The sequence below is a fragment of the Anthonomus grandis genome, chromosome 16 (genome assembly GCF_022605725.1).
Source record: "Anthonomus grandis grandis chromosome 16, icAntGran1.3, whole genome shotgun sequence".
Taxonomy (NCBI): domain Eukaryota; kingdom Metazoa; phylum Arthropoda; class Insecta; order Coleoptera; family Curculionidae; genus Anthonomus; species Anthonomus grandis.
This window is the reverse complement of record NC_065561.1, coordinates 19104244-19125561: the sequence shown is the minus strand read 5'-3', so window position 1 is coordinate 19125561 and position 21318 is coordinate 19104244. Positions and strand designations below refer to the sequence as shown.

At 33.3% G+C, this 21318-nt stretch overlaps 1 protein-coding gene across 1 annotated transcript in view; it reads right to left on the bottom strand.

The window, feature by feature from the left end:
- Nucleotides 1–2516: 2516 nt before the first annotated feature.
- The window catches only part of LOC126745968 (uncharacterized), a 46287-nt gene continuing 27485 nt past the window's right edge, over nucleotides 2517–21318 (bottom strand). The window contains exons 6-11 of the mRNA XM_050454023.1: nucleotides 13289–13388; nucleotides 12735–12821; nucleotides 12416–12569; nucleotides 2977–3110; nucleotides 2766–2918; nucleotides 2517–2709 (exon numbers count right to left, since the gene is read on the bottom strand). Of these exons, the coding sequence (XP_050309980.1) occupies nucleotides 2537–2709; nucleotides 2766–2918; nucleotides 2977–3110; nucleotides 12416–12569; nucleotides 12735–12821; nucleotides 13289–13388 (801 nt within the window). The 3' untranslated portion in view covers nucleotides 2517–2536. The remainder of the gene's footprint in view (nucleotides 2710–2765; nucleotides 2919–2976; nucleotides 3111–12415; nucleotides 12570–12734; nucleotides 12822–13288; nucleotides 13389–21318) is intronic.

The following is a 21318-nucleotide window of genomic DNA, read 5'->3' as shown; positions in this document are numbered from 1 at the left end:
GGGGGTAAAATTGTTTATCAGGTCCTAACCTACAAAAATGATTCTGACCATTTTCCTGAGAAATTGATATTTTTTTAAATATCTTGAAATTTGTGGGGTTGAAATTTGAACTGCAACTCGTCTTGGTCTAACGGGTAAGTTTTTGTTAAATATCTTTGTTAGGATTCGTTTTATCAAAAAATTTGTAGAAAGCCAATTTGTTCACTAGATCATAATCTATAGAAATGATTCTAACCATTTTCCTGAGAAATTATTATTTTTCGAAATATCTTGAAATTTGTAGATTGACATTTGAACTGCAACTCCTCCTGGTCCAACGTGTAAGTTTTTCTTAAATATCTTTGTTATGATTGGTTTTATCAAAAAAACTGTAAGAAACAAAGTTGTTCACTACACTCTAACCTACAAAAATGATATTAACAATTTTTCTGAGAAATTAATATTTTTTTAAATATCTTGGAATTTGTAGGTTGACATTTGGCCTATAATACATCTTGGTCCAACAAGCAAGTTTTTCTTAAATATCTTGCTTAAGACTAGTTTTATCAAAAAATTTATAGAGAGCAAATTTGTTCACCGGATCATAATCTATAGAATTGATTCTAACCATTTTCCTGAAAAATTAATATTTTTCGAAATATCATGGGATTTGTAGGTTGATATTTGAAGTGCAACTCGTCTTGGTCTAACGGACAAATTTTTTTAAATATCTTCGTTAAGATTCGTTTTATCAAAAAATTTGTAGAAAGCCAAGTTGTTCACTAGATCATAACCTATAGAAACGATTCTAACCATTTTCCTGAGAAATTATTAGTTTCCGAAATATCTTGAAATTTGTAGATTGACATTTGAACTGCAACTCCTCCTGGTCCAACGTGTAAGTTTTTCTTAAATATCTTTGTTATGATTGGTTTTATCAAAAAAACTGTAAGAAACAAAGTTGTTCACTACACTCTAACCTACAAAAATGATATTAACAATTTTTCTGAGAAATTAATATTTTTTTAAATATCTTGGAATTTGTAGGTTGACATTTGACCTACAGTACATCTTAGTCCAACAAGCAAGTTTTTCTTAAATATCTTGCTTAGGACTAGTTTTATCAAAAAATTTATAGGGAGCAAAGTTGTTCACTAGATCATAACCTATAGAAATGATTTTAACCATTTTCCTGAGAAATTATTAATTTCCGAAATATCTTGAAATTTGTAGATTGACATTTGAACTGCAACTTCTCCTGGTCTAAAGAGTAACTTTTTCTTAAAATTTCTTTGTTATGATTAGTTTTATCAGAAAAACTGTAAAGAGCAAACTTGCTCACTGGATCATGGCCTACAAAAATGATTAAAACTATTTTCCTGAGAAATTGATATTTTTCGAAGTATCTTCAAATTTTTGAGTTGATATAAGAACTGCAACTCGCCTTGGTCTAAAGTTTTTCTTAAATATCTGGGTTACGATCAGTTGTATCAAAAAAACTATAGAAATCAAAATTCTTGTTGGGATTATAACCTACAAAAATTATTCTAACCATTTTCTTAAAAAACTATGATTTTCCGAAATATTTTGAAATTTGTAGGTTGACTTTTGAACTACAACTCCTCCTAGCCTAACAGAAAAGTTTTTTTTTAATATCTTGGTTAGGATTAGTTTTATCAAAAAAACTATAAGAGACAAAGTTGTTCACTAGATCATACCCTACAAAAATGATATTAACGATTTTTCTGAGAAATTGATATTTTTCGATATATCTTCGAATTTGTAGGTTGACTTTTGAGTATTGTGAGGTCCACTGCACTTATCACATGATTTATTTTAGGGCATTGGATTCGCTCAGTTCTATGGCAAACACTATCAAAAGCTTTAGTGCAATCTATAAAAACCTTCTTTAAACTTCCTCCACTTCCTCCTTCATATGTTATGTAACAAAAACAATTAAATTCTAAATTATAAACCAATAATTTGCTTATTATCACTTCCCGTTGCTAAGTGCTCTTTCATGTATAGTTTTATTTACTTTATGACGTAATAGGGCAGTGTACCCAATAGCTTAGTTTGCCAGACATATATACTCGTCTATTTGTTTTATCTTTTTTCAATGAAAGACTGAGACAGCCGATTGATTGATGGCGGAAAATTAAAATAGATACTTAATGTACAGGTTCAATTATGAAAGAAAAAAATTAATTACTTGGAAATTACTTATTTTATACCATGATAACATGCAATAGAAAATCATAGGGAAAGGGTTAAATTAAGGAGAGAACGACTATCACTCTTCCGATTCACCTGTATTTGCTTCTAAAGAAAAGAAGTTGGAGCATTCGCTCTCTTTTTAACATGTTGCTTGTATTTCCTATTGCAAGTCAATACATTGAGTTACGCACTCGAGAGCTTATTTGACCACGCCTGTATAACTATACTGTATCTTTTTTAAAAGAATCGCTGGTCAATTAATACGTATCTGAGTACAATTGAAAGTAATGATGGAATATATTAAAAAATCAACACAAAACTCCCCGATTGACCTTATAATTTATTTATTAAATGCCGGATTAACAGGATATAACTCATCCCAAGGAATACTATCGATAATGGACTTTAAAAGAACATCCTCCAAAATTCTGCTTAGCGTATGTTCAACTACCGGCTTCAGATCTTCGAACAGCATGTCCACGTTATCGTTTATGGCCTTATTGGTTGCCGCATCTGAAATAACACATAAATTGGTTTAAATTAAGCGTAAATTTATTGTGTAAACGTACTTAGCTCTTCATTTCCGCTAAATAAACCGTCCAGATGTGCCCTCGGCCTTCGTACCTCTATACTGCTGTTCGTAGTCACGGGAATCAAATGAATCTTGCCGTCTTTTAATGTTCCCTCCTTATATTTTTGATACACAAATACATCTGCGGAGTCTTCAGAAAACAACCGTTTATTAAGAATTATTTTTGTTTTTAATTATACGTTACTTACCGATTTCAGCATTAAATTTACCATTTCCTTCGATGGGTGCGATCAGGATTCGTCCATTTACTTGATAGTTTCCTTCCAGAGACAGTTTGTCAACAACAGCATTGCAGAAAAATTGGTAATTAGGCACGTCAAAGCTAAAATGAATGATTTCTTCAGTAATATATACATAATTTATTTTATAAGTTATGCACTGGCCGCTCAGTGGGAAATTGCTTCTCTATCTCATAATCGCCGAAGGTCTAATGAGTTTCAAGGGTACAGAGCAATGTAGAGGGAACTGGTGCTTTATAGTGTCCTTTCAAAGGCAATTTATCAACCACAACCTTGCAGACAATCTCTTGTTTCCCTAAGTTTGATTTCGATCGAACTGTAGGCCAAGGGCAAAAGGTGTCATTACTTAAAGCATTGCAAGAAGAGATTAATGATTCAGAGTGTCCCGATAGATGTTTTAATCCTGATATTTGCTTAGTGATCCTACTGTTTTGGAGTATTTTAGAGCAGAAAGTGACCTGAAGAGTTGAATTATGAAAATACCAGAGCCAGAAGATGTTATGGAAAAAAGGCATTATTATTGTTTAACAAAAAAAGAAAGAGAAAATAAGTCATAACGCGTGAGTGAAAGTTCCCTCTCTTTATAAATTAAAAAACTGTAATTTAACTTGTTTTTACTTGTTTTTATCAATTCAAGCCTGTTGATTTTGTGTGATTTATATTTTATTTTGTAAATGAGATTTTTTGTCTTTTTATAATAAAGCATTTTTTTGATTTGATTTGATTGAAATTATATTTTCTTTCAAGTTGTTGATGAAAGATCCAAAAAAAATTGTGTTTTCTTCCAGGCACTCTTTTGAAACACTTAAGAAATTCAAAAATCCACTTGATTTGCTAATGAAATGCATTTAAAAATTAAAAACTTCTTCCAGGTAGTTGAAAGTCAATTTTCTGGAAAATTTGATAAATTTTTAGAAAAAATTAAATGCTTCTTCCAGGCAGTTAAAGAACCTGGAAAATTCAAGGAAAACAATTGAAAAATTACAGTTTTCAAAGGCATTATTACTCTCTAACAAAAAAAGAAAGAGAAAATAAGTCATAACGCGCGAGTGAAAGTTTCCTCTCTTTATAATTAAGAAAACTGTAATTTAAATTGTTTTTACTTGTTTTTATATCAATTCAAGCCTGTGAATGTGAAACTCTTGTGTGGTTTATATTTTATTTTGTAGATTTCTAAATGAGATTTTTTATCTTTTTATAATAAAGTATTTTTTTGATTTGATTTGATTAAAATTATATTTTCTTTCAAGTTGTTGATGAAAGATCCAAAAAAAAAATGTGTTTTCTTCCAGGCACTTTTTTGAAACAGTTAAGAAATTTAAAAATCCACAAGTACCGTAAATCGGGGTTACTTTCGCACCCTCAACCTACTTTGGCAGGTTGCTATATATATTTATATATATATTTTAAAATTCCTCTTCTTATTTATTTATTTTTTTTACAGTGATTCTCTTTTGTTGCAGGTGTAAATTAGGTAAAAATGCCAAGACATTATAAGAAAAATGTGGGGGGGCCTACCTACGCCAATTATTCAACAGCTGATTTACAAAATGCACTTGCCGCCATTAGGGGTGGTCTGTCGCAAGCAAAAAATTTAAAATTTCGCGGGGAACCCTTCAAAACAAGTTGAAGGGCAGCCACGAACGGCACCCAGATCACCCAACCGTGTTTACCCCCATGGAGGAGAACTTGTTGACAAAGACATTGAGTACATTGAGTGATCGGGGTGTTCCCTTTACAAAAGCGGATATTCGGCAAGTGTTGCATAAATATGTAGAAAAAAAGGTCGTGTTGTTAAAGAATTCAAAGACAATGTTCCAGGTAGTGATTTTCTGGAACACTTTATCACCAGAAACAACCTTAGTGTTCGTTTAGCCGCGAATATCAAACAAACACGTGCAGCGGTAGGACCAAATGCTATAAATAAGTTTTTTGAGAATATTAAAGACGTTTTACTGGATGCAGATCCTCGACTGGTCTTCAACTATGATGAGACCAACGTTCAGGATGATCCTGGAGCTAAGAAGGTGGTGGTCCCCAGGGGAACAAAAGGCGTTGAACGGGTCCAGCAACATTCGAAAGCATCGGTTAGCATTATGGTATGTGGCAATGCCGCAGGTGAGCTTTTGCCGCCAATGGTTGTTTACAAAGCCGGAAATTTGTACGCGAATTGGACTCAAGGAGGTCCGCTTGGAACGGTTTATGCCAATACATCTAGTGGTTGGTTTGATATGATTCAATTCGAGAAATGGTTTTTCGATATTCTGCTGCCTAAAACTAAAGATATGAACACTCCTGGGAAAAAAGTTGTAATCGGAGATAACTTAGCCTCTCATTTCTCTCCTTTAGTAATCCAGGCATGCGACACCTTTACCCCCAAATAGCACGCATATAATGTAACCATTAGATGTTGCAGTCTTCGCACCCATGAAAAAAAAATGGCGGGAAATCTTGGACAAATGGAGAAATGAAACTAAGTCCAGCGCCTCCATTCCTAAAGAATATTTCCCCACCTTCTTAACAAGACTATGGAATTCTGTGAATGAAAATGTGAGCAACAACCTTAAATCAGGCTTTAGAGCTACAGGGCTTTGTCCATATGACCCTTCAGAAGTTTTGAAAAAGATTCCAGGGGCTCTTCCAGAAAATATTGAAGAAGTGCAAGAAACAATGAGTCAAAGCCTAATTAATGTCCTTCAGGACTTACGCGGTTCTAATAAGTAAAAAACTGTTAGAAAACGTGGGAAGAAAGTAGAACCTGGAAAACAACTTTGAACCGAGGAACCAATAAATAACTCAGGAACTCAAAATATGATTATGGAAACCAGTGATGAAGATCGCGACGATCTTGCACTGATAACATTTCAAAGAGCTTCTAGCAAAGCATTGCCTCCAAGGGAGCCAAGAAAAAGAAAAGTGAAAACTAAAAACGATGGTAATTGTGTAATTTGCTTTAAAAATGGAAAAAACTACCAAGGTCCTGATTGGATTCGATGCTGTCAGTGTTGTAAATGGATTTGCGGAATTTGCAACGAAGAAAGTGTAGATCAATTTTACGTCTGCATAGACTGCACAAATGTTGATTTTAATTCCGATGACAGTGAGAAGGATAAGGACTTTTGTATTTAAAAACATCAGTTATAATTTCTTTGTTGTTTTTTCGGTTTTTACATAAAAATAATATGTTAATTTTCTGTTATTGGGTTTTTGTAATAAATGATAAATTAATTTTCTATTAATGAGTTTTAATAAAGTTTACCTATGTGACTAAAAATAATTTTTACAAAAAAAAATGCACTAGGCTTTTTTTTTGGTACCAAACTAGGCTTAGCAATAAGTCTATAATGGCAACAAACGTATTTTTATACCCTGTCAAAGTAACCCTAATAATAAAGCCTACTTTGGCACCCCATCAAAAAAAAATATATACAGGCTGTCCAAGATAAGGATCCTAAGCATGGGGATCTCGGTACCTGTTGGAGATACAGCTTCGGTTAAATTAGGAAAAAGTTGTTATTGTTATTATTATTTACTGTTGTCGTTATTATTGCTAAAATTGTGTTATTATCTTCAAATATGCCTGGTGGTCATTATAGTCATGAAGAGAAGTTTGACATGCTGTCGTGCTACATTTTGTGCTACAAAAATACTCTAAATACAGCAGCAATGTATCTTAATAAATTTCCAGATAGAAAGCAACCATGTAAATCCATTTTCTTAGAGTTGGCTCGAAATTTAAAAGAATATGGTTCGTTTAAAAAGCCTGTTTTATCTCGAAAAAAGGAATCTCTTGAAGAAACTCAAAATAATGTTTTACAAGCAGTTATTGAAAACCCCGAGATATCAACCAGGCAAATTGAAAAAAATTTAGGAGTGGCCAAATCTACAGCTCAGTTTATTTTACGTAAAAACAGATATCACCCCTACAAATTTAGAATTTGCCAAGGACTTAAACCTGGGGATTTCGAACGACGTCGGCATTTTTATGAGTGGTATACACGTGCCTGTGAAGAGGATTTTAATTTTCCATCAAAAATAATATGGTCCGACAAAAGTATGGTCACTAATAATGGTATCTTTAATCGCCGCAATAGTCATTACTGGGTCCAACAAAATCCGCGTGTTAAGAAAATATCTAGACATCAACAACGTTTTGGGTTTAATATGTGGTGTGGAATTTTAGGAACCAAAATACTAGGTCCATTTATTTACCATTATTCATTAACAGCAGAACGATATCTTAATTTATTGCAAAATGATTTAGAAGACTGCTTAGATGATATACCTCTGGCACAAGTCAATAGCTGTTGGTTTCAACAAGACGGGGCTCCTGCACATAATTCTGGGCAAGTTCGACAGTACCTTTCGCAGCGTTTTCCTGAAAAGTGGATTGGAACCTCCAGTGAAGTGTCTTGGCCAGCGCGATCCCCGGACTTAACCCCTTTGGACTTCTTCCTTTGGGGATTTATTAAAAACCGAGTCTATCAACATTCTTTTGGAACTGAGCAGGAGTTACGAGAATGTGTGACGGCCGCTTTTCAAAGTATTATGCCAGAGATATTGCGTGATGTTTTAACTGCTACTGTAAGAAGATCATACTTATATCTAGAAAATAACGGAAACCTGTTTGAACACCTATTTTAAATTAAATTTATAAAATGCGTTAATTTATTTGCTTTTTTTGTTATTTTTAAAATGTATTCATTATTTGTTGCATATCGTTAGAAAAATCATAAAACATTTGTTTATTACTGGTTACATTTTTTTATTTATAAGTAGTACAATGTACAATGCAAATCACTGCTTCATTTAGCTTCATCACTCTCTAAATAGATATTAAGAAAAATGTGACAGACTCGGTAACAGGTATTTACATACGTTAAAGCATTTGTTTCCAAAGCTTACTTAAAAATATGCTAAAAAAATAGAAAATTTGCATTTTTCCTTTCAACTAACAAAAAAAATGTGACATGTGATACATCATTGAATTTGTAATAAAAAATGGAATCAGATACAGGGTGTACTTTCTTTTCGCGCCATATAAAAAAATAAAGTTGATGATGGTTTCTCGGAAACGAAACGTCGGATATAAAATTTAAAAGCACCATCACGTACTACATCAAAAGTGTTAATGAGAAAGTGTCAATAGTTTTTTGATAATTTGAAAAATAAAATCGATATTGACAAATTTCCGTTTTTTCCAAATATCTCAGCAGGCCATGGAAATTTTTGCAGTTTCTCAACGGCATGTAAATACGCTTCAAAGTGCACAACTTTTTCCTAATTTAACCGAAGCTGTATCTCCAACAGGTACCGAGATCCCCATGCTTAGGATTCTTATCTTGGACACCCTGTATATATACCCCCTCGATAAAACAAAACCATAATTGGGTGATTTACTCTATTTTGTACACAAGGCACAGTAAAAATATAAAATGTTTTAATTTTTAATTTGTTTGTGAGTTATAGTCTTATAATAGGTCCAAATCTGCCAGAGTAACCCCATTTTACGGTATTTAAAAATTAAAAAATTCTTCCAGGCAGTGGAAAGTCAATTGACTGGAAAATTTGATGAATTTTTAGCAAAAATTAAATGCTTCTACCAGGCAGTTAAAGAACCTGGAAAAAACAAGGGAAACAATTTAAAATTACAGTTTTCAAGGATTATTGGTAAACTTTCATTTTTGATCCAGATAATTAGTGGAAATTGCTTGGAATTTGTTGATTTTTTTCTAGCAAAAAAATGCACTGAAAAATATCTTTATAATACTGAATCTAGATACAAGGCAGAACATTGTATAAATATTTTAGTATAAAATAAGATTCAGTTATCAAACAAATTTTACTCCTTCTCTTGCCTTTTAACAAATAATGATTCAACTTATGCTAACAACAATATTTAACTATAAATTCTTCCTGTGCAGATGGTGTACTCGACCAAAACCAACGTTTATTCAAGTATATTTAATGCTCTAAGGGTATTCGTTTGCCAACTGCCTTTAAATTAGTCAAGTATTTTAACTAAACAAAAATATACTTCGCAGAAAAACTTAAATTTTACTCAATTGGCTGGAAGTAATGACTTTTTCCTTCCAAGCAGTCTGAAGCCTACCTAAATTGAATCTGAATTGGCCACCAGATTAAACTTTAAAAACCAAATAAAAACTCACCTTCATTTTCACTGGCAGACTTTTCAGCAACACTTTTTCTCCTTCTGCCCTCGTTAATGGACAATATTGTCAGTCGAAGATTTCTTTGTCTTTCATTTTATACTGAAGCCATTTTAATATAAGGAAACATACATACATATATTCGTGCCTCATATATAAAATACGAAACAAGAGACGTATAACATATTTTATTTGTTTCCATCATTAATTTCAACCCATTCAAGTTGAATGACAAAAGGGAATAATTAATTCCGACTGTTCTCTTTTGTTGTCATTTTATCGCTGGTAACACATTTTAGGAGTTTCGCATATATCACCTTAGATACTATATGAGAATAATGAGGAAATTCAATTAAACTTAAAGGAGTCTAGGAGCTTTGTTCTCAAATACTACATGTGGTAATTAAATGTGATAAATATGCAGTCAGGTTGGTTTTAAGGGTGATTATTCAAGTCTAAAATCAGGAAATTTAATCGGACTTAAATAAAAAGTGACATGTTAAAGAAGACTATTGTTTATAAATGTTAATAGGTTGTTTCTAACAAAAATTTTACCTTATACTCATTTTTACATAATTTTTTTATTAACAAGTGGATGAAATTAATTTTTTGGACCTTCAACGGTTAAAAATCAAAAAATTTTCTTTAAAATCGACTTGGTACTTGTTTTCTGCTAATTTTTTCCACCTAACACAATGGTGAAATTATTTTTTTTCACCATCATAGTATGGGGTATTATATACCCTGATTACTTACTAACCTAATTAGACATTCTGGATTTCTCGCTTTATAAACAAACTAATCAGGTATAAGGGAAAAATTCAGTATACACCCCTGGCCAATTTCTTTTTTTGGGTGTGCATGCACTAAATTATGCATAGATGCATCTAAAATTAATCATTTTTTTACATATAATAATTTTTGTATTATCCTTTCATAATTTTTAATATTTAAAAAAAAAAGTCTGCCTCGGGATTTGACGATGTATTATGCTTTTAATTGTATCCAACAAATTTTACGAGACATTTTTGATTAAGTTTATTCTAATAAATATAAAATAGAAGAATTCAAAAGTGTCATAGTAATTCCTTTACGAAAACCTGGAAGAAAGCCAGATATAAGGAGCTCTTATAGATTAATATCATTCTTATTTTGTATGCTTAATAAATGTTTTTTTTTTTTATCTTTGTCTATTTTCTGGATATTTTCCAAGAGTACAGTAAGAAAAGGACAAAAATTAAATTCCCGGTGTAAATGAAGCCAATATTGGAACCTTAAAGAGTATTTCCAGGGAACTTGGAATTCAAAAGAACCAGGAAATGTGAATAAATAATGATTTTCTAAGGTTCTTTTAATGAAATGTTAAATAATGCTAAATTTTCAAATGACCTGTCAGAAAACATTTTAAAAAATTCACTTTAGTTAATTTTTTTTTAAATTTGTGTTGTTTGTATTTTCAGGACGTTGTCGAAGTGAGTATAATTAAAAAAAAAAGAAATAAATCATGATTTGAATGAACCCAATCAGGGAACTTTAAAAAGCATTTCCAGACAATTTGGAACACAAAATAACCCGGAAAAGTGTATAAATGACACGTTTTAAAGATGAATCAACAAATTTCAGATACTTGCAATACTTTTTCAAATTCTTCCAAGGAGTTTTCAATATTTTCAAGGCAAATTATGAAGTAATTTTGAACATATTCCAGTAAATTGGGCTTTACTATAGTTGAACCTATTGGCAATATTGTCCAGGAAATTGAAGTGATTTTTAATTTCTTTCAGGTAATGAGTGAAGTCGTTTTCAAGAGTTTTGTGATAAGTAGAGTAATTTATGTTAAAGGCATTTTCAGTAATTTTGTTGCAATTAGAGTAATTTTTCATCTTTGTCTATTTTCTGAATATCTTCCAAGAGTACAGTAAGAAAAGGACAAAAAGAAAATTCCCGGTGTAAATGAAGCCAATATTGGAACCTTAAAGAGTATTTTCAGGGAACTTGAAATACAAAAGAACCAGGAATTGTGAATAAATGATGATTTTCTAAGGTTCTTTTAATGGAATGTTGAATAATGCTCAATTTTCAAATGACCTGTCAGAAAACATTTTAAAATATAAAGATTCATTTTAGTTAATTTTTTTTTTTAATTTGTGTTTGTATTTTTAGGGTGTTGTCGAAGTAAGTACAAAAAAAAATTAGAAAATAAATCATGATCTGAATGAACCCAACCAGGGAACTTTAAAGAGCATTTCCAGACAATTTGGAACACAAAATAACCTGGAAAAGTGTATAAATAACATATTTTAAAAATGAATCAATAAATTTCGGATACCCGCAATAATTTTCCAAATTCTTCCAGGGAGTTTTTAATATTTTCAAGGCAAATTATGGAGTAATTTTCAACGTATTCTAGTAAATTGGTAATTAAAAAATATGACTTCCAGGTACTTGAAGCAATTTTAATTTTTTTTTTTGGGAAATTATGGTGGAAATTTCAATGGAATAATGGGAATTTTCAAAATGACTTATGAAAAATGTTTTATAAATTTAAAAGTAAACTTTAGTTAAAATTAAATTAAAAGTAAACTTTAGAAGAGTTTTTTTTTCATGTTTGTTTACTACACTTGGGGTAAGAGAAGAGAAATACTTAAATTCTTGGTTTGAATAAAGCCAATCTGGGACCCTTAAAGAGCATATCCAGATAATCTGGAATACAATATTACCAGGAAAGGTGGATAAATGATAAAATTTAAAAATAAATATTAAATAATTGAAATGTCTTAAGTGGCCTGTGAGAAATTTTTCATTAATTTAATGCAAGTTAAAATAAGCATAGAGAAGTTTTTTTTTCATTTGAGGTGTCTACTTTCTGGATATTTTTATAGAGTATAGTAAGAAAAGAGAAAGAGTAAAATTCCTAGTTTGATTGAAGCTAATAGGGGAACTTTAACAGGCATTTCCAGAAAATTTGGAATACAATATAGTCAGGAAAGATGAATAGATCATAATTTTTACAGATTATTTTAATGGAATGTTAAATAATGCTTAATTTTAAAAAGACTTGTTAAAAAGATGTCAAGAACATAAATATTAATTTTAGTTAAGAAAAAATATAAATCTAGTTGACCCTGTTCTAAAAAATATTTTTTTTTAATGCAGGAGGAATAATTATTTAAACATAGTAAATGCAACTTCACCCTTGCCTATAGTTAGATACTTACTCAAATTTCGAAAACTTATAATTGGTTAGTCCATGTACAACGACGTTATCCAGAACAGCCTTAAAGTTTAACGCTCTTGTACCTTGTTCCAGCTTTATCTGAGGTATTTTGAATGGCTCGAAAGGCGGAATTGATAATTCAGGCACACCTTTTGCTAAAAAAAAAAACAAAAGTTTATAGGGGTCATTGTTTGGTTCCATTGGTCAGTTCAGAAAGTCAAGATAATGATTTTAGATGTGGAAACAGTGAAATGTTTAAAACAATTTATTTTTTAAATTTCTCGATAAGGTTAAGCCAATAATTCAAATTATAGACTTACCCAAATAAGGCCTAAGAGTTTCAGTTGCATCTAGCAGACACTGGTTCAATTTCGGATCGTTTCGATAGCATGTTGGAAAATAGGATGCTAAAAAAAATTACAATAAATTGACGAAATTTATTTACTTTAATAAAGCGTCAATTAAAACAAGTCAGGTATTAAAAATAAATAGAATTAGGGAAATGTATTCTAACCGGGAAAATTTCTCAATTCTCTTTAACCATTTACGCGAATAATTTCCCTTGGGAGTCTGCAGGGTTTGATCGTTTATCTCGATCCATTAAAGCAGTAACGTGGAAGATTCCTCACACACACTTATTTAAAAGTATTGATTTGAGTATATTAAGAAATCCTCAATAGGGAAGTTACTGCAGCAGTCTTTTATGATCTACCAACTAAGTATTTGATAAGATGTAGGTATTAATTAAAAAATCATGTTGTATTAAAGGCAAATTTACCCTATATGCAGATGACACAACAAGAAGGAATGTAGGCCTTTAGGAAGGTTTTTCATATATATTTATATTGAAGTACTTGAGGTTTTTTTAACTTACGCCTTTTGCTTTTCTGTCCATAGCACGTCTCAATAACTAGTAAGAAGAGGATAGTTATAGTAAGTGCACTTGTGCCAATATGATTCATTTTAATTTCTTTCTCTTATTATTGACACATTTATATTATAGTTGCAATGTCAGTTGAACTAGTTTCGAGAAATATACATCAAGTTGCAGGAAATTGCCTTATTTATGCGTACATCAGTAGTAATCAAAGATCAAATTAATATAATAGTGGAGCAAAGGTTGCATATATTTTCCATTTTTTTTTTGTTATTTAATGTAAAAAACAAATATTTTTGTCATATGCTTTTATTAAATATCAATAAAAAGAAATCACACATTTTAAATTCGTTATTTAGATTATTAAATGTTTTGTGTAATATGTAAGAGGTTCGGTTAATCAAGTTCAATCTTTTGAATAAAAAAAATGTATAATTTGATGACTTTTTAATATTCCCACTAATTATTTAATTACATTACATTTTTATCCTAGTTGTTAATAAATACCATAATTATCGTGGTAATTAATAATAAGAATAAAAATTGTTGTCATAAATTAGTTTTCATTAAAAAAAAATTAGTTTAATGCACATCCAATGAAAGTAAATTAAATTCCCTTCAAAAAGTGTTTTATGAATTTTTTTCTGAAAATGGAAATTTTTCCAGTAAACGAGGAGTTTCACTAACTACGTGCCCCTAGTTTTTTCGCATAAAATGATTATTTGCCTTCGTTCTAGTTGTCATGCATATCAAATTACAGGACATTAAATTCGCTTTATTAAAGTTAGCTTCTATAGGTAGTAATTGCAATAAAAATCTGCAAAAACTGATAACCAATATTTTTTTTATTTTTAAATACTTCACTTTAAAACTTCATTCTAAAATAAACAGGAAATCCCTACATTTTCAGGAAGAGAAAATATTAAACAGATTTAATTACGAGCAGTTGCTGTTGCATAAAATGCATTTTAAAATTAATAAAACTCTGGACTAAATATAATCGAATACATCAAAGAAACCGAGAATTATTTGGCGAATCTTACGTAAAATAAAAAATTGTTTACTACACTGAAACGCCCTTTGTATTTCCACGCTTTCTAATAATTGACTTTTTATTTTTCTGTATATTGGAATCTCTTAAAGACTCAATGGAAAATAAAGAATAATGAAACCCGTAGGGATTCAGTTTAATTATTATTAATGAAAAGCAGGGGACAATTACTTTTTATTAATTTAAATGAGCAAATAGTAAAGACAATGCTAGAAAAAAATAATACTTTGAAGTAGATTCAATTTAATACAAGTAAGTAAACGAATTCTAGCAGGTTCCTTAATAGGCGTGACGTCAAAAGTTAGTTGAAGACCCTTATTATCAAACAGATCTACGTTTGACCAATGAAGAGGCATTTCGTTATTAAAAAATAATTTAATTTGAACTTCATTATTAAATAAATTAATTAGTCGAGGCAGTTAAGGTTGAAATTTAAGTGAAAATCGTTAATAAATTAATTAATTAGTCTAGGCGGTTGTTGAGGATTGAATTATATTTCTTTTTTGAATGCTCTCTAAAAGTCCTAAGATACACATTTGCTTTGAACGCCATTACAATTTTTTTTGGGGGAATTAAAAAATATGAATTTATCAAATAAATATTGGTATACCAGCGTCTTATTTGGGTCACCTAGATTACGAAAACACTGGGTTATAACAGGATCCGAGCAGAACTAAGGGAATGAGAGCACTTTGAAAATCCTGAAAAAGTCGTTTTCGACGTCCGTTTTTGAGGCCAAAAATGGGCATCAAAAATGCCATATCTCGGCTATCGTAAAAGCTACGACTTTGCGGATGGTCTCGTTGGATTCAGAGTGACGAAACTAAAACAAAACCGTTGAAATTTTCCCGATAGCTCCCATAGAAGCCGAGATATCGACCTTCAAAGTTTGGAATTTTTCATTTTTCAGGTATACCCCCCCGTATCGAATTTTTTCACCAAAAATTGATTTTTTTCGAAATCAAACTAACTATACCAGCGTCTTATTTGGGTCACCTAGATTACGAAAACACCGGGTTATAACAGGATCCGAGCAGAACTAAGAGAATGAGAGCACTTTGAAATTCCTGAAAAAGTCGTTTTCGACGTTCGTTTTTGAGGCCAAAAATGGGCATCAAAAATGCCATATCTCGGCTATAGTACTAGCTACGACTTTGCAGATGGTCTCGTTGGATTCAGAGTGACGAAACTAAAACAAAACCGTTGAAATTTTCCCGATAGCTCCCAAAGAAGCCAAGATATCGACCTTCAAAATTTGGAATTTTCCATTTTTCGGGTACACCCCCCTGTATCGAATTTTTTCACCAAAAATTGATTTTTTTCGAAATCAAACTAAGTATACCAGCGTCTTATTTGGGTCACCTAGATTTCGAAAACACCGGGTTATAACAGGATCCGAGCAGAACTAAACGAATGAGAGCACTTTGAAAATTCAGAAAAGTCATTTTTCGACCTCGTTTTTGAGCTCAAAAGTGGGCCCTAAAAATGTGATATCTCAGCTATTATAAAAGCTACGACCTTGCGGATGGTCTCGTTGGATTCAGAAGGACGAAACTAAGTCAAAACCGTTTGAATTTTCCTGATAGTGCCCATAGAAGCCGAGATATGGACCTCCAAAGTTTGGGATTTTTCATTTTAAGGGTATACCCCCCCGTATCGAATTTTTCACCAAAAATTGATTTTTTTCGAATTTGAACTAACTATACCAGCGGCTTGTTCCCATCACCTACAACACGAAAACACCGGGTTATAATGAGTTTCGAGAAAAACTAAGGGAATTACAGCACTTTGAAAATGCGAAAAATCGATTTTCTTTATACCCGAAATTAGCTATAGAAATCCCTATCAGCGGCTTATTCCCATCACCTACATTACGAAAACACCGGATTATAACGGAATTCGACCAGAACAAGTGGAATTATAGCACTTTGAAAATTCGTAAAAAAGTCAATTTTCGACCCCGTTTTTGAGCCCAAAAATGGGCTACAAAAATGCAAGATCTCAGCTAATATGGGAGCTACGACCTTGCGGATGGTCTCGTTGGATTTAAAAGGACGAAACTAAGTCAAAACCGTTGGAATTTTCCCGATAGTGCCCATAGAAGCCGAGATATGGACCTCCAAAGTTTGGGATTTTTCATTTTAAGGGTATACCCCCCCGTATCGAATTTTTCACCAAAAATTGATTTTTTTCGAATTTGAACTAACTATACCAGCGGCTTGTTCCCATCACCTACAACACGAAAACACCGGGTTATAATGAGTTTCGAGAAAAACTAAGGGAATTATAGCACTTTGAAAATGCGAAAAATCGATTTTCTTTAAACCCGAAAGTAGCTATAGAAATCCCTATCAGCGGCTTACTCCCATCACCTACATTACGAAAACACCGGATTATAACGGAATTCGACCAGAACAAGTGGAATTATAGCACTTTGAAAATTCGTAAAAAAGTCAATTTTCGACCCCGTTTTTGAGCCCAAAAATGGGCTACAAAAATGCGAGATCTCAGCTAATATGGGAGCTACGACCTTGCGGATGGTCTCGTTGGATTCAGAAGGACGAAACTAAGTCAAAACCGTTGGAATTTTCCCGATAGTGCCCATAGAAGCCGAGATATGGACCTCCAAAGTTTGGGATTTTTCATTTTAAGGGTATACCCCCCCGTATCGAATTTTTCACCAAAAATTGATTTTTTTCGAATTTGAACTAACTATACCAGCGGCTTGTTCCCATCACCTACAACATGAAAACACCGGGTTATAATGAGTTTCGAGAAAAACTAAGGGAATTACAGCACTTTGAAAATGCGAAAAATCGATTTTCTTTATACCCGAAATTAGCTATAGAAATCCCTATCAGCGGCTTATTCCCATCACCTACATTACGAAAACACCGGATTATAACGGAATTCGACCAGAACAAGTGGAATTATAGCACTTTGAAAATTCGTAAAAAAGTCAATTTTCGACCCCGTTTTTGAGCCCAAAAATGGTCTACAAAAATGCGAGATCTCAGCTAATATGGGAGCTACGACCTTGCGGATGGTCTCGTTGGATTCAGAAGGACGAAACTAAGTCAAAACCGTTGGAATTTTCCCGATAGTGCCCATAGAAGCCGAGATATGGACCTCCAAAGTTTGGGATTTTTCATTTTAAGGGTATACCCCCCCGTATCGAATTTTTCACCAAAAATTGATTTTTTTCGAATTTGAACTAACTATACCAGCGGCTTGTTCCCATCACCTACAACACGAAAACACCGGGTTATAATGAGTTTCGAGAAAAACTAAGGGAATTATAGCACTTTGAAAATGCGAAAAATCGATTTTCTTTAAACCCGAAAGTAGCTATAGAAATCCCTATCAGCGGCTTATTCCCATCACCTACATTACGAAAACACCGGATTATAACGGAATTCGACCAGAACAAGTGGAATTATAGCACTTTGAAAATTCGTAAAAAAGTCAATTTTCGACCCCGTTTTTGAGCCCAAAAATGGGCTACAAAAATGCAAGATCTCAGCTAATATGGGAGCTACGACCTTGCGGATGGTCTCGTTGGATTTAGAAGGACGAAAGTAAGTCAAAACCGTTGGAATTTTCCCGATAGTGCCCATAGAAGCCGAGATATGGACCTCCAAAGTTTGGGATTTTTCATTTTAAGGGTATACCCCCCCGTATCGAATTTTTCACCAAAAATTGATTTTTTTCGAATTTGAACTAACTATACCAGCGGCTTGTTCCCATCACCTACAACACGAAAACACCGGGTTATAATGAGTTTCGAGAAAAACTAAGGGAATTATAGCACTTTGAAAATGCGAAAAATCGATTTTCTTTAAACCCGAAATTAGTTATAGAAACCCCTATCAGTGGCTTATTCCCATCACCTAATTTACGAAAACACCGGATTATAACGGAATTCGACCAGAACAAGTGGAATTATAGCACTTTGAAAATTCGTAAAAAAGTCAATTTTCGACCCCGTTTTTGAGCCCAAAAATGGGCTACAAAAATGCGAGATCTCAGCTATTATGGGAGCTACGACCTTGCGGATGGTCTCGTTGGATTCAGAAGGACGAAACTAAGTCAAAACCGTTGGAATTTTCCCGATAGTGCCCATAGAAGCCGAGATATGGACCTCCAAAGTTTGGGATTTTTCATTTTAAGGGTATACCCCCCAGTATCGAATTTTTCACCAAAAATTGATTTTTTTCGAATTTAAACTAACTATACCAGCGGCTTGTTCCCATCACCTACAACACGAAAACACCGGGTTATAATGAGTTTCGAGAAAAACTAAGGGAATTATAGCACTTTGAAAATGCGAAAAATCGATTTTCTTTAAACCCGAAAGTAGCTATAGAAATCCCTATCAGCGGCTTACTCCCATCACCTACATTACGAAAACACCGGATTATAACGGAATTCGAACAGAACAAGTGGAATTATAGCACTTTGAAAATTCGTAAAAAAGTCAATTTTCGACCCCGTTTTTGAGCCCAAAAATGGGCTACAAAAATGCGAGATCTCAGCTAATATGGGAGCTACGACCTTGCGGATGGTCTCGTTGGATTCAGAAGGACGAAACTAAGTCAAAACCGTTGGAATTTTCCCGATAGTGCCCATAGAAGCCGAGATATGGACCTCCAAAGTTTGGGATTTTTCATTTTAAGGGTATACCCCCCAGTATCGAATTTTTCACCAAAAATTGATTTTTTTCGAATTTGAACTAACTATACCAGCGGCTTGTTCCCATCACCTACAATACGAAAACACCGGGTTATAATGAGTTTCGAGAAAAACTAAGGGAATTATAGCACTTTGAAAATGCGAAAAATCGATTTTCTTTAAACCCGAAATTAGTTATAGAAACCCCTATCAGTGGCTTATTCCCATCACCTAATATACGAAAACACCGGATTATAACGGAATTCGACCGGAACAAGTGGAATTATAGCACTTTGAAAATTCGTAAAAAAGTCAATTTTCGACCCCGTTTTTGAGCCCAAAAATGGGCTACAAAAATGCGAGATCTCAGCTAATATAAGAGCTACGACCTTGCGGATGGTCTCATTGAATTCAACAGGACGAAACTAAGTCAAAACCGTTGGAATTTTCCCGATAGTGCCCATAGAAGCCGAGATATGGACCTCCAAAGTTTGGGATTTTTCATTTTAAGGGTATACCCCCCCGTATCGAATTTTTCACCAAAAATTGATTTTTTTCGAATTTGAACTAACTATACCAGCGGCTTGTTCCCATCACCTACAACACGAAAACACCGGGTTATAATGAGTTTCGAGAAAAACTAAGGGAATTACAGCACTTTGAAAATGCGAAAAATCGATTTTCTTTATACCCGAAAGTAGCTATAGAAATCCCTATCAGTGGCTTATTCCCATCACCTAATTTACGAAAACACCGGATTATAACGGAATTCGACCAGAACAAGTGGAATTATAGCACTTTGAAAATTCGTAAAAAAGTCAATTTTCGACCCCGTTTTTGAGCCCAAAAATGGGCTACAAAAATGCGAGATCTCAGCTATTATGGGAGCTACGACCTTGCGGATGGTCTCGTTGGATTCAGAAGGACGGAACTAAGTCAAAACCGTTGGAATTTTTCCGATAGTGCCCATAGAAGCCGAGATATGGACCTCCAAAGTTTGGGATTTTTCATTTTAAGGGTATACCCCCCCGTATCGAATTTTTCACCAAAAATTGATTTTTTTCGAATTTGAACTAACTATACCAGCGGCTTGTTCCCATCACCTACAACACGAAAACACCGGGTTATAATGAGTTTCGAGAAAAACTAAGGGAATTACAGCACTTTGAAAATGCGAAAAATCGATTTTCTTTATACCCGAAATTAGCTATAGAAATCCCTATCAGCGGCTTATTCCCATCACCTACATTACGAAAACACCGGATTATAACGGAATTCGACCAGAACAAGTGGAATTATAGCACTTTGAAAATTCGTAAAAAAGTCAATTTTCGACCCCGTTTTTGAGCCCAAAAATGGGCTACAAAAATGCGAGATCTCAGCTATTATGGGAGCTACGACCTTGCGGATGGTCTCGTTGGATTCAGAAGGACGAAACTAAGTCAAAACCGTTGGAATTTTCCCGATAGTGCCCATAGAAGCCGAGATATGGACCTCCAAAGTTTGGGATTTTTCATTTTAAGGGTATACCCCCCCGTATCGAATTTTTCACCAAAAATTGATTTTTTTCGAATTTGAACTAACTATACCAGCGGCTTGTTCCCATCACCTACAACACGAAAACACCGGGTTATAATGAGTTTCGAGAAAAACTAAGGGAATTATAGCACTTTGAAAATGCGAAAAATCGATTTTCTTTAAACCCGAAAGTAGCTATAGAAATCCCTATCAGTGGCTTATTCCCATCACCTAATTTACGAAAACACCGGATTATAACGGAATTCGACCAGAACAAGTGGAATTATAGCACTTTGAAAATTCGTAAAAAAGTCAATTTTCGACCCCGTTTTTGAGCCCAAAAATGGGCTACAAAAATGCGAGATCTCAGCTATTATGGGAGCTACGACCTTGCGGATGGTCTCGTTGGATTCAGAAGGACGAAACTAAGTCAAAACCGTTGGAATTTTCCCGATAGTGCCCATAGAAGCCGAGATATGGACCTCCAAAGTTTGGGATTTTTCATTTTAAGGGTATACCCCCCCGTATCGAATTTTTCACCAAAAATTGATTTTTTTCGAATTTGAACTAACTATACCAGCGGCTTGTTCCCATCACCTACAACACGAAAACACCGGGTTATAATGAGTTTCGAGAAAAACTAAGGGAATTATAGCACTTTGAAAATGCGAAAAATCGATTTTCTTTAAACCCGAAAGTAGCTATAGAAATCCCTATCAGTGGCTTATTCCCATCACCTAATTTACGAAAACACCGGATTATAACGGAATTCGACCAGAACAAGTGG